At 40.9% G+C, this 13841-nt stretch overlaps 1 protein-coding gene across 1 annotated transcript; it reads right to left on the bottom strand.

The window, feature by feature from the left end:
- Positions 1-10038, bottom strand: cinp.S (cyclin-dependent kinase 2 interacting protein S homeolog). The gene is given in 5 exon segments (NM_001092701.1): positions 1-934; positions 2282-2411; positions 2498-2612; positions 5525-5693; positions 9924-10038. Coding segments are annotated over 5 exon segments (624 nt in total). The 5' UTR covers positions 9931-10038; the 3' UTR covers positions 1-731.
- Positions 10039-13841: the final 3803 nt, after the last annotated feature.

The following is a 13841-nucleotide window of genomic DNA, read 5'->3' as shown; positions in this document are numbered from 1 at the left end:
TTTTTTTTTTTTTTTGGTTCAGGTAAGTTTATTAGAACAAACATTACACAGGTATTTAGCAGTTTTACAGCAGTAGATGTGCATATATGCATAACAGTCAGACGTACAAAACAGTCTAAACACAAGGTTGAATTACAGAAAAAAGGTCAAACAGACAGTTATACATCATCCAAAATCCATAATTGCCAAATCTTAAGATACTGTTTGGAAGTACCATTCCTTCTAGCTATGAGATCTTCTACCTTTTGCAAGTCTTGGACCGCTTTTTCCCATGCCTGGTATGTAGGGGGGAGAGATGCCCTCCAATGAAGTGCTATGAGCTTTCGGGCCAGGAAAAGTAACTTGTTAACCATTTTACGGGCTGGGGATGCCAGTGGGGTAGGTGGGTCCATACATAATAAGTACCATTTAGGGTCAAGTGGGAGCTCAAACCCTAGTAGTTTTGTTATCCGAGCCTGAATGGCCACCCAGAAGGAATGCAGTTTGCAACAAGACCAAAACGTGTGCATGAAAGTACCCTCTTCCCTCTCACACCGCAAACATGTATTCGGGAGCATCGGATTAAGCCTGTGAAGGAGAGTTCTAGTATAATAGGCCCTATGTACAAAATATAACTGTTGAATTCTAAACTTGTATACGGGGGAAATAACCAGTGGGGACTGGAGAACTAGTTGCCATTGGTCATCAGTCAGTGGGGCAGCTTTCCTTCTCCTTTAATGGGTCTGAAACCATTAGATGGGCCTGTGCCCTGTTTCCAGCAGCATACTTTCAAGTAAGACTTTGATGTTGTTGTCGATATAAGGCTGATATAACCAACAAGATAAATACACCATTCGTAAGTCCTGATCTGATGTATGTGCAAGGTCCCCAACTATAGTCCTTTTAAGTTGAATTTCTTTCTTGTACATATCTACCATTTTCATGGAGGTCTCATCTGAAAGGCAAAAGATGAGGATTAAGATAAGATATTGCAGTTACAAGTAAATGATTTTACATACAAAAGGAATACCTAAAAACAGATTGGACTTTTATATTCTTTGTAGTTTTCAAACTGACTTTTTGATCTGCAGCTCTCCAGTTAAATTTAAAGTGTTCCCTTGCAACGCTCCTGTCTATCCTAGCAAGGCCATTATAAAAGCAATACCAAGCAATTCTACTAGCCCTTGCAACCTGACTACTACTGCTAAAATAGCAGTGATAAGCATTGAAGTTTCCAGCAAACAAAGGTCCTCAGGGTGAGGGGGTGTAGAGTTGGCTCTAAAGAGATATATGTTGTCACACACACAAACATTCACATATGGAGGAAGCATTTCTAAGGCTGTTGCATAAAGTGGACATTTAACTGAAATCTTACACTAAACATTGCAATGTATAGTTAAAGGGATACTGTCATGGGGAAAAAAATCAGTTAATAGTGCTGCTCCAGCAGAATTCTGCACTCAAACCCATTTCTCAAAAGAGCAAACAGATTTTTTTATATTCAATTTTGAAATCTGACATGGGGCTAGACATTCTCAATTTCCTAGCTGTCCCAAGTCATGTGACTTGTGCTCTGATAAACTTCAATCACTCTTTACTGCTGTACTGCAATTTGGAGTGATATTCCCCCCCCCTGCCTTTTCCCCCCCCAGCAGCCAAACAAAAGAACAATGGGAATGTAACCAGATAACAGCTCCCTAACACAAGATAACAGCTGCCTGGTAGATCTAAGAACAACACTCAATAGTAAAAACCCATGTCCCACTGAGACACATCCAGTTACATTGAGAAAGAAAAACAGCAGCCTGCCAGAAAGCATTTCTCTCCTAAAGTGCAGGCACAAGTCACATGACTGGGGGCAGCTGGGAAATTTATCAAAATGTCTAGCCCCATGTCAGATTTCAAAATTGAATATAAAAAAATCTGTTTGCTCTTTTGAGAAATGGATTTCAGTGCAGAATTCTGCTGGAGTAGCACTATTAACTGATGCGTTTTGAAAAAAACGTTTTCCGATGACAGGATCCCTTTAAAAAATTATCACAATTGTGTGGGTTTTAGTTCTTTTCTGTGATATCTAATATTGTATAATATTGTGTAATTTATTTGCATTTCTGAGATGCAGAAACAAAAGCAAGAAGGCAAATCAAAACATGCCACCCTACTACATGAATTGCAAGGGGTATTCCTGCTTCGGAATCGTTGGTAGGGTTTCAAGGTCTTAGTGACTGGTCCTCTAAGGGAATGGCTGTATTATTCTTTAACAGACATATTTCGGAATATTATTCATATAATTTCTACTTACAGAAAAGGGTTGTTGGCCAAGTGTGAAAATGAGTTGGCTTAGAAGTATCGCCAGGGAACTGATAGGCTTCAAGATCACAGATTCCTTTAAAAGTGGCAGTTATCTTCTCCATCTTGGTCCATATTTTTTCCTTAGAGGGAGAATATACAGTGAATGTTTACTTCTACATCCTACCAAAACTAAAAAAATTCATGTGAATTGGGTCTAGTGACATACCATATTTTCTATGGTTTGAAGTAATTCCGAGCACAGTCTGTCCAATTCCACTTTGTCCGTCGTTATGTTATCCTTATTAGGCGAGGGTTCGTCTAACAACATTCTATCTGCAGATCTACAAAACATTAAAATCTCTGTAAGGGCAGAAACACACTGGCAGATTCGGGGAGATTAGTCTCCCGGTGACAAATCTCCTCTTCTTCGGGGCAACTATTCTCTCTAAACTGCCTTCCCCCGGCTAGAATATAAATCGCCGACGGGAACACGAAGCGATCCGAGTGTCTTCCCGCAGGCGATTTACATTCTAGCCAGCGGAAAGCAGTTTGGGGAGATTAGTCGCTCGAAGAAGAGGAGATTTGTCGAAGGGCGACTAATATGCCCGAATCTGCTAGTGTGTCTCCGCCCTAAAAGCAAAGCTCCTTGTCTCTGTGTTATTGACACATTCAATGCTGATTAAATGGCTCCTGTTGCCCTCAGGTGATAAAGATCTTTGCAGATATGTGGTTTCTATACTGATGTGTTCATTTAAAGTGATACTGACACTAAAAAATGAATTTTAGCATATGAATGTACATTAAATGTTACCTATAGGTCATGTTGATCATTTGTTGCTGAGAGGTTTGTTTTTGTATATAATTGTTAGTTGAAGTTCCTAAGCCTGACTCTCTGACACTCTGACTTTGCCAACCTGACTGTCCCATCTCAGCCTGTCAGTTACAGTTTCTAATGCTAACGGACTCCTGCTGCACAAATATGGCAGCCCAGTCATACAGGAACATGGGGCATCAGACAGGTAATGTAAAAGCATCATGCAAATATTTTATGGCAAAGTTAGAAGTAGCTTGCAAAGCCAATATTATGATAGATGTAAAAAAGAGTTTAATTTCAGGTGTCAGTATCTCTTTAAAAATATCTAAGGGTTTATCAAATTCAAAAGTAAACCCTAAAGGTGGCCATAGACGTAACAATGACGATCTTTCTTGGAAAAGAACTTTCCAAGAAAGATCGTTCATTTTAATACAAGCGTGTAGAGCTGAATCTTCAGATATACAGGTAGAAACAATAGAATTCTACCTGTATCTGACGATTCAGCACTAACAATGGCCGATATTTGGGTCCCTTCAAATGCACCCGATCAAAATTTTCCGTCCAGCCTGATCGGCGAGCCGACCGATATCCAAGTCTTCTGCTGATTCCGGCCAACTCTTTTCCCACCATACACGCACTGAATATTGTACGAAAATTTGTTTCGTGCGATAGTATCTGTGTGTCTATGGCCACCTTTAGCCTCCTGAAGGCTGCAATACCCAAGATGATATCAGAAAGCTGGTTATTTATCTAAAGGAATTAGGAATTATGGATTTGGTTCGGGATTTGGCCTTTTTCAGCAGGATTCGGATTCAGTAGCATAGGTTGCAGACTGGAGGCTATATACTTGGCATACCACTGTGGAAGAGGGAAGCTGCTAGATAGTTTTCAATTATCCATAATTTCTCTATGTTTAACCTTAGAGTTCTGTCAACACAAAAATAATTTTTGGCCTCATAGTAACCGTAGATTAGAAATTACCAAGACCTTTCATGATTACATATAAGCACAAGGCCGAAGGTTCAGTGCTATGTGACATCACCAGGCAATGCTTATATAGTGAATAAAGTACAACTTAATGCAAAATAAAGGATATTATAAGTTACTGAGGTGTTTCATGACCATATAAAAACACGAGACCAAAGACCGAGTGCTTTTATACAGGTCATGGAACTCCGAGGTAACTTCTAATATCCTCATATTTTCCACCAAGCGGTTCTTTATTTATTATAATACACAAGTTTTAGTGAGTCATGTGACAAAAATGACATCACTAAGCTCCGTTTATAACTGATGACATCACGAAGAGCCTTTATATAGTGAATAAAGTACACCCTCTTGTAAATTATAAGGATATTATAAGTTACCGAGGCTTTTCATGACCATATAAAAACACGAAGGCCGAGTGTTTTTATAAAGGTCATGAAACTACGAGGTAACTTCTAATATCCTCATATTTTGCAACTGGGGGTACTTTATTCACTATATAAAGGCTCTTCGTTATTTTTCGTTATAATAAATTATATTTATTATAATACACAGATTTCAGCGAGTCGTGACAGAAATGACATCAGAACTCACCGTTTATAAGTATATAATTTACAAGATATTTATGGCTTTTGTGTATTTGAAGGATGTAACGTATAAGATAGTTATGGCTCTGATGTATTATTTCTATGAATTTTCATACAAAAAACTGGCAGACGTGACCAAGCTGATGCTTACTTATTAATCTGATGGAGATGACAAATTGTTAGCATAAGAGCAGGGCTGATCCTATCAAATGTGGGGCCCAATTGGGACCATGTTGGGGGGGGGGGCCCTAGACAAAGTGTTGCTGGCTACTGACACACCAAGTATTTAGGAAAATAAGGGCATACAGGCACAAAATAGAAAGGAAAGGGGCAGACAAGGTAAGAGAATGAGAGGGATGAAATAGGGGCACATAATAGGGGCACACAGGGTAAGAGAGAGAGGGAGGAAATAGGAGAGTGGACTGGGCCAATTAGTTTGGGGCAGGCTGGGCCAATTCAGCTTGGGAGCAGGCTTGGTTGGATTGGGGGCAGGCAGGGCCTATCAAGGTTGGAGGAAAGCTGGACCTATGAGAGTTGGGGGCAGGCTAGACCTATGGAGTTGGGGGATAGGCTGGCTTATCAGAGTTGGGGGTGGGCTGGACCTATGGATTTGGGGATGGGCTGGACTCTCAAAGTTGGGGGCAGGCCAGGCAGCATCATGTGCTGAGGGAAATATCTGTGCTGCCCTGTGGTGCGGGGCCCTATTGGGCCCAATTGGTCCAATAGGCCGGCCTGCATAAGAGAATGGAATGCTGATTCTCTGGGGCTCAGTGGTAAAAGAAAAAAAAAATCCAGATTTAACCTTTATTACTTAAAGCTCCAAACAGTAAGTGTTGACACCTACTAGGACCACACAAATACTTACTCAGCAGTTATTTTTAGATTGACAATCTTGCTTGCTATATTGAATGAATCATTGTTATAGGTCTCCCATTTAAGCATCAGATTATGCCAGTCTGCTGCATTGTCTTTGATTTTTCTTGCACTGGCTGATAATGCTGGCTTTTTTGGTGTTATGTATCCAGGACTTTTACCTGCAAAGGAACACAGATGTTAACACCAATCAAAATTGATAAAGACCAGACACGTTTCATTTCACAGTTTTTAAAGGGATACTGTCATGGGAAAAAACATTTTTTTCAAAATGAATCAGTTGATAGTGCTGCTCCAGCAGAATTCTGCACTGAAATCCATTTCTCAAAAGAGCAAACAGATTTTTTTATATTCAATTTTGAAATCTGACATGGGGCTAGACATATTGTCAATTTCCCAGCTGCCCCTGGTCATGTGACTTGTGCTCTGATAAACTTCAATCACTCTTTACTGCTGTACTGCAAGTTGGAGTGATATCACCCCTCCCTTTTCCCCCCCAGCAGCCAAACAAAAGAACAATAGGAAGGTAACCAGATAGCAGCTCCCTAACACAAGATAACAGCTGCCTGGTAGATCTAAGAACAACACTCAATAGTTAAAACCGATGTCCCACTGAGACACATTCAGTTACATTGAGAAGTAAAAACAGCAGCCTGCCAGAAAGCATTTCTCTCCTAAAGTGCAGGCACAAGTCACATGACCAGGGGCAGCTGGGAAATTGACAAAATGTCTAGCCCCATGTCAGATTTCAAAATTGAATATAAAAAAATCTGTTTCCTCTTTTGAGAAATGGATTTCAGTGCAAAATTCTGCTGGAGTAACACTATTAACTGATGTGTTATGAAAAAAAACATGTTTTCTGATGACAGGATCCCTTTAATGATTCACTTATCTGTTGAAAAGCGTTTGAGCACCTTATAGGAGGATGAAAAGCTCAAAAAAAAAAAAAAAAGAACATGGTTACAAATGCTGTATATTATATACTGAACTAGTCAAAAGTTTCGTCAATGCCTTCAACATTTTCCACAGCAACTGCTCATTTGATCTGGCCATCATATCAAAAACACGGTACATGACCAGAGTGATCTAGGCTGTTGTTATGGGTTGTTGGACATTATCAAACCAATAGCAGAAAGTAAGCTATTTCACAAAAGCTGATGCTACAGGGCTGATTATTGATCATGTCTGAATCTAAATGTCAGACATTTTTTGTTAAGTACACTTCATATTGTGAGCAGGTACCTAAGCTCAGGTAACGGATATCAGGCAAGTGGATGTGAAGTTAATCAGCAGAAAATAATACGGGGAACAAATGGAGGCATCTTGGAATGCGCACATATTTACTGTGTTAGCCTTGGGACAGTAGTTAAAGGAGAAGAAAACCCCCTGGGCGCAAAAACCCTCCCCCCCCTCCCCTGTGTTGCTTCCCCTCCCTCCTGGCCTACCTGTCCCGCTGGGCAAATGCCCCTAACTTGTAACTTACCCTTCTGTGCAGGTCCAGTCCAGGGAGTTCACAGACGCCATCTTCTTCCAAGCAATCTTCTTCCTGCTTTGACCGGCGCATGCGCAGGAGCATTTCGCCGCTACGATCTACTGCGCATGCGACAAAAGTCACGAAGTGGAATCGGAAAACTTTGTGACTTTTGGCGCATGCGAAGTAGATCCGTACCAGCGAAATGCTCCAACTGCGCATGCGCCAAAAAGCAGGAAGATCGCATGGAAGAAGATGGCGTCTGTGAACTCCGTGGACTGGACCTGCGCAGAAGGGTAAGTAACAAGTTAGGGGCATTTGCCCAGCGGGACAGGTAGGCGAAGAGGGAGGGGAAGCAACACAGGGGAGGGGGGAGGGTTTTTGCGCCCAGGGGGTTTCCTTCTCCTTTAAGGACTGAACGGGCAGCACTCCACGCCTTTATTTTACACAAGCCACATGAGAAATGGAACATTGTAACAGATAAGTGGAGCTTTGTATCAAAAAATAGACTTATTGTCTAGACGGTGCTGTGTTGTAACAGGATAAAAGGAGGAAATGTACATGATTGTTAGCTTGACAAAAAAAGCCGAGAAGGCTCGAAACGTTGCTCTGCTTGTGTAAAATAAAGGCGCTTTCAAGTGAGTGCTGCCCGTTGAGTCCTTATCTAGTGTTTCCACGTGTGGGAGGACACGAAAAGAAAAGTGCACCCAGGAATTAGGAGTGCAGACAATTGATGCGACCTGAATTGACTATAATTAGACTTGGGACAGTACAGAAATCAAAAACACAAGGTGCACCATTTCTAACCTAATGCTTCCTTCAGCTTTATTTTAGTTCTTTAACTGTGAATGATTCCAGAATATCCTCACAGGTAATAGGTTTCTAAAACCATTTTATTAAATGAGAATTTAAATTTTAAAAAGCCCCTATGCCCCTTCCCTTCTCCCCCCCAACCTAAGTGTTAACCTTGGGCAAATGCCCCTAACGTTTTACTTACCCCTCGGTGCAGATTCAGGCATCGGAGTTCACGGGTGCCATCTTCTTCACTTCGGTAATCTTCGGAATGAGACCGGCGTGGCGGTGCATGCGCAGTTGGAGCAATTTTTTGTTTAGCGACAACTGCGCATGCGCTGAAACTCATGAAAATTGCTGAATCACCGGTCTCATTCCGAAAATTACTGAAGCTGCTGAAGATGGGGCCCGTGAACTCTGATGCCTGAATCTGCAACGAGGGGTAAATAAAACATTAGGGGCATTTGCCCGGGGTTAACACTTAGGTTGGGGGGGAGGAGGGTACAGGTTTTTAACGTTAGGGTTGAATTCTCTTCTAAGCATCACAGTGTTAATGTTACATTATGGGGGGACGAGAGCAAGACTGTCAGACGCATACAAAACCTAAAGCAATAAGTAATTGGTGCAGGACTGTATAAGGGCCAGACTCAATGGAATTGACCATTTACAGACAGAACCATGGCAAAATATACATCTGGTTAGTATTTTAACCCTCTTTATTTCACAAATAATAACAGTCATAGAAGAAAAAATGCAGTTTTTGGGAACATCAAGACAAAATTTTGATGTGAAATCCGGGAAAACATTACTAAAAATCAGGGAAATACACCCATTGAAATGCATTATAAATTGGTGGGACCACAAATAAAAAATGTACAAAAGCAGGAAAACTTAAAATCAGGGGACTTAAAATTGAGGTTTCACTGTGTGTGTAACCAGTGTTGGGGCTTCCAGTTATCCTCCTCTCCTTTTCAGGATTACTAAAGTTCCAGTTTCATGTATGTGTATAGAAAAAAGACCTATATAGTACCAAAAAATCTGCATTTTAACCATGTGTTATTTACATTAAACAAAAAACTGAAAAGCCATCAGAATAAAGATATTATTCCGGTGACAAAATTAGCCACTTTGGGGCACATTCACTAAAGTGCAAAGCGGCTAACGCTACCGCAAATTCGCCAGTGTGGCGTCATTTCGTTACGTCGCCCATTTACTAACGGGTGCTGGCGTAAATTCGATAGCGAAGTGGACCTACTCTTGCGCTACTTCGCACCCTTACGCCAGACGAAGTTGAGCTATGGCGAAGGGACGTAACTACGTTAATTCACTAACTTGCGCATTTTACTGAACGTTACCTCTTGCGCCAGACTTGCCTTTGCCACCTCAGACCAGGCGAAGTGCAATAGAGTAGATAGGGCTTGCCTCAAAAAAAAAACGCTGGCATCTTTTACTTTTTTAAGGTTGATAGGCTGAAAAAGATGGTAATTTTTTTGGGGGGTAACCGGCTTCCCCCCTACATTTCCTAACATATGGCACCTAAACTATACAGTGGGCACATGTATAGGGCAATATAACAACTTTATTTTATAAAGCTTTCCCAGGCTTGCGTAGTGTAATGTATTTGCTGCAACATATATTGAACTTTAACTTCCCGCCGTATGCAAATTAGGCATCGCTAGCGGAACTTCGCTTTGCTTGACGAATTAACGGTAGCACAACTTTGCTACCTATCGCCTCCCTGAGCGCAACTTCGGATTTTAGTCAATTAGCGGCACCCTGGCAAAACTTCGCGTCACTAGCGTATTTTTGGCGCTTACGGTGAATTTGCCCCTTAGTTCGGAGAGTGGTGGCCCTAGTGGGTAACTGAATCTTTTTGGCATCACTCAAGGCTAAGCTGATGATAGTCAAGAAGAGAAACATCCCAGTAAATGGTTTTAAAGATGTTATGATTGGGTGCAGTGACAATAACTGTTAGAAATAAACACCCAGTCCCCTTATAGCTGGACCCCAGGGAATGGGATACACATATGTGCTGTTATTATTATAGCACAGGCCAGCCATGCCCAGGAGGGACAATCACTTTGCAACCCGTCAAAACAATTCTACAATTTTTCCCAAAACAACTTACTTTCCATTGTGCGAACATACATCCAACGCCTCGCTTACATACTATCTCTCACGCTACTACTTTTGTTCCCTTAGTCTCCACGCTCAACACCGTGGAACGCACAGCACCACTTCCGCCTTCCGGGGCTGGAACGGAAGGGCGGGGTTTGTGCTAATGTGGGCTGTGCCTAAGTGCTGTCTGTACAATGTTGTGATTATGGAGAGTGGGGAGCGTGTGTTTCAGAGCATGACTGACGCTTGAGAAACAGGTGAGTGTGAATGAAAAAGGCCTCAGGTAATGTAGGGGAAGGTTTATATAAAACAACACGACTCAACATTCATTATTTACCGGATTTGACATATTTCTGTGTTACTGAACTGAGCTTTCCAGCTGTTGCTCATCTGCTGCTGTGGATCAGTTCTGTGGTTAATCTGTGTACGACATATTCTTATAGAATGCCCAATTCTAATCAACTTTGTTATTGGTCTTCATTATTTTATTTTTATAGTTTTTGAGTTATTTGCCTTTTTCTTTGGATTCTTCTCAAATGGGGGTCACTGACCCCATCTAAAAACAAATGCTCTGTAAGGCTACCCATTTATTATTATTATTGCTACTTTTTATTACTCCTCTTTCTATTCAGGTCCTCTCCTATTCATATTCCAGTCTCTTATTCAAATCAGACCATGGTTGGTAGGCGAATTTGGACCCTAGCGACCCGACTGCTGAAACTGCAAACTGGAGAGCTGCTGAATAAAAAGTGAAATTACTCAAAAAACACAACTAATAAAAAATGAAAACCAATTGTGAAATTGACTCGGAATATCACGCTCTATGTCATACTTAAAGTTAATTTGAAGGTAAACAAACCCTTTAAGCTAAAATATGCACACATAGCCAAAATAATCTAGCTGCTTTCATCACCCACTACCCAACCATGTATCTAACCATAAAGGCAATAATATGCCATCTGCTGGCAGCTCAGTGATCCAGGAGCATCTGAACTGTCACAATTTAGTTTATACATTTTTCTGCAGTATCTGGAATATTAGCAACTATTGTATCAATTCTAACAGCTGCCTTTAAAGGGGAACTCCGGCTTGCAAACCAAAATTTTGATAAAGAGGCCACATAACACAAAAACCCCTAATATACCCATCACAGTTACCAGTTTCTTCAAAAAGTATGAATAAATGACATTTTTTATTCTGAAATCCAGCTGTGTAACAGTTCTTCTCTTTCTGCATCGTTTGAAATCCTGGCAGGGAAGGAGGGACTAAACACTGATGTTACAAATTGTAACAACTTCTCCACAGCTTACAGACAACATGCAGGAACTACATAACCCACAATGTATTGGACTATGATGTTCCTTTCCTTATTGAAATCACGTGTACAGAGAATTGTGGGGTTTGGAGGATGCAGGCTGAGGACAGATGGCTGTTGATACAAAGTAACAGTAGTCAGACAGCTCAGCAAAGTAGTCAGAAAGATCAGCAGAAGAGCAGGGGGCTAGGCTTAAGGAACTGTCTGAAACCATCAAAAATCATGAAAAGTCTGCATATTTTTTAAATGGTGTATATTGCAAAGTTGCTTGAAATTATGTTCACTTTTCAGAAAGCTTAAGTTATGTTTTTGTGGAGTTCCCCTTTAATGAAACTTGTGGATTATACGCAGCAGGGACAAAGATAACAAATGTATCAACTAAATGTATCAATTTAGAACAGTTACAGAGTCGACGACCCCCCCATCCCACAGCTGCTTTAGAAGGTAAAAAAAAAAAACTTCAATATTAGAGAAACAATCCAAAATAGAAGAAAATAGAAGTAATTGGAAAAAGTCTTTATTTCTGGAGAACTGTCTGAAACCTACTGAACTGAACAAAAGTGTTTGAAGGTGAACAATCCCTTTAAGGAGCACCCTACTAAACCAGTAAGCTGCCTGATGTCCGTGTGGGTGATTTAATTCACACACATGTTTAAAATAACACTGCACTATTGTTTTCCAGCTAAGGGGACTTTCCCTCTTGTGAAATTTGCAAAACTTTCTTATGTCATCATTGTAAACTGACTTTACACCGCAACACTCATTGGTCACTGGGAAAGAAATGAGATGCTGGACTGTATCTAGGTAGCACTATATAATCTCATGATTCCACTTATCACTTTTAAGCTCCCCATAGACGCGACGATTCTTCTTGCCGAACGACCAATTTCAGCGAAGTCCGACCAATCCTTCGAAATTATCGTGCGGTTGGTGGGATTCGAACGATCGTACATCTTACGATTTTTCGGCCGACATCTGTCAGGAAATTGATCAGCCAGGTCAAAAAATCTTTGTCGGTCCCAGTGCAATCTATCTATGTTTGCAGGGCCAAGCAGGCAGCTACACTTTGTTTTCCTGCCAAATTGATCTTTTTAGTTGATGGTAAATTTGTACGATCGTTCTGAAAAGATCGCGGTCCCACGATCAGGATCTGATCTTTTAAAAATCTCAACATCTATGGCCAGCTTTAGACTAGCTGGGCTGTGAGCAGACTGTTAACCTGGCCTCTTATGCTTGAACTCAGCTAAAAGTTATCCTCTATGCCAGCGGTCCCCAACTGTGTGCAACATGTTACTCACCAGTGGCCTTATAGCAGCTGCTTATTTTTTTAATTCCAGGCTTGGAGGCAAGTTTTGGTTGCATAAAAGCCATGTGCACTGCCAAAACAAGCCTACTGTATGCTGCAAGTTCACATAGAAGCTAACAAATAACCAGTTACAGCCTTTACATATATGCACCCCCTGGAAGTTTTGTAATGCTTGTGTTGCTCCCCAACTCTTTTTTTACATTTGAGCATGTTTTATGTGAAATGGTGGTTGTCTAGCCATCTATATTTCCATATACTTATCCATCTTAAGAGAGTAGCATTTTATGTAACACCCTCACAATCATGGCTGACCTTTGGGGTATTCATGATGATACTCAAATTGTTGTTTCTGCAGCTCTTTCAAAACAAAGAAACCCTTTCCTACTTTATGACTACTGTATCCATATCGATGACAGAAAATTCAGGTAGTAAAGCAGAGGGGTAGCTAATGCTGGACATACATAAACAGATCAGCAAATGAGACGATCTCTCCACAATATGCCCACCTTGAGGTGGATGATATCAGACTGATCCAATCGTGGGCCCTAGGGCCCAATGATTGGATCACAATGAGGAGATTAGGGCTATCAGATTGAGAACCGCATCAACGAACCAAGGATAGAATCTGATGGGATTTCTAAAACTGCCCGATCAACATTTGGCCAACTTTCACCAGCTATCGATCAGGGAAGCCCATCTGAGACCCCCATACACTGCCCAATAAGCTACTGATTAATCTGTTGGCAGCTTTTATCGACCTTAGGCTCTATAAATTGTGCAACCTTGATATCCCCAGTGACTACCTGATTCCTAAGCCTACACCCACTATTTGTACATATGTGGGATTACCAAATGCAGCTGTATTTCTTCAGTGGTGAAATCTGTAATAATTTGGGCCCAAGTGAGTTTGCTGGTTATGTTACAAAAAGGATGACAATAAACTAAGCAAAGGTAGAGAAAATAAAATATTAATGGTGATTTTAAGATATATAATGTTATGAAAACTTGTGTACTGTATATGCGCTCCAGTGCTGATGTTCTTTTTTCCTGCAGTGACACCATTGGATGAACTGTGGGCAACACGGTATCTTCTACAGCGTCTGACAAAGACCTACAGCCATTACTCTAACATTTCTAAACACGACAGTGTCTTGGTCAACTCTGATTTTGAAGATGAATGGGAAGTCATCTGACCAAGCGCTACAGAAAAAGCCAATAACAACGTAATATTTAAAATGCTGCTAAAAGCCTGTGTTGTCCTTCTTAACTCATGAAAGCACCTTACTTTATTCAATATATTTCTACTT

The sequence above is a fragment of the Xenopus laevis genome, chromosome 8S (genome assembly GCF_017654675.1).
Source record: "Xenopus laevis strain J_2021 chromosome 8S, Xenopus_laevis_v10.1, whole genome shotgun sequence".
Lineage (NCBI taxonomy): Eukaryota > Metazoa > Chordata > Amphibia > Anura > Pipidae > Xenopus > Xenopus laevis.
The sequence above is the reverse complement of the archived record's forward strand: the minus strand, read 5'-3'. Positions and strand labels throughout refer to the sequence as shown.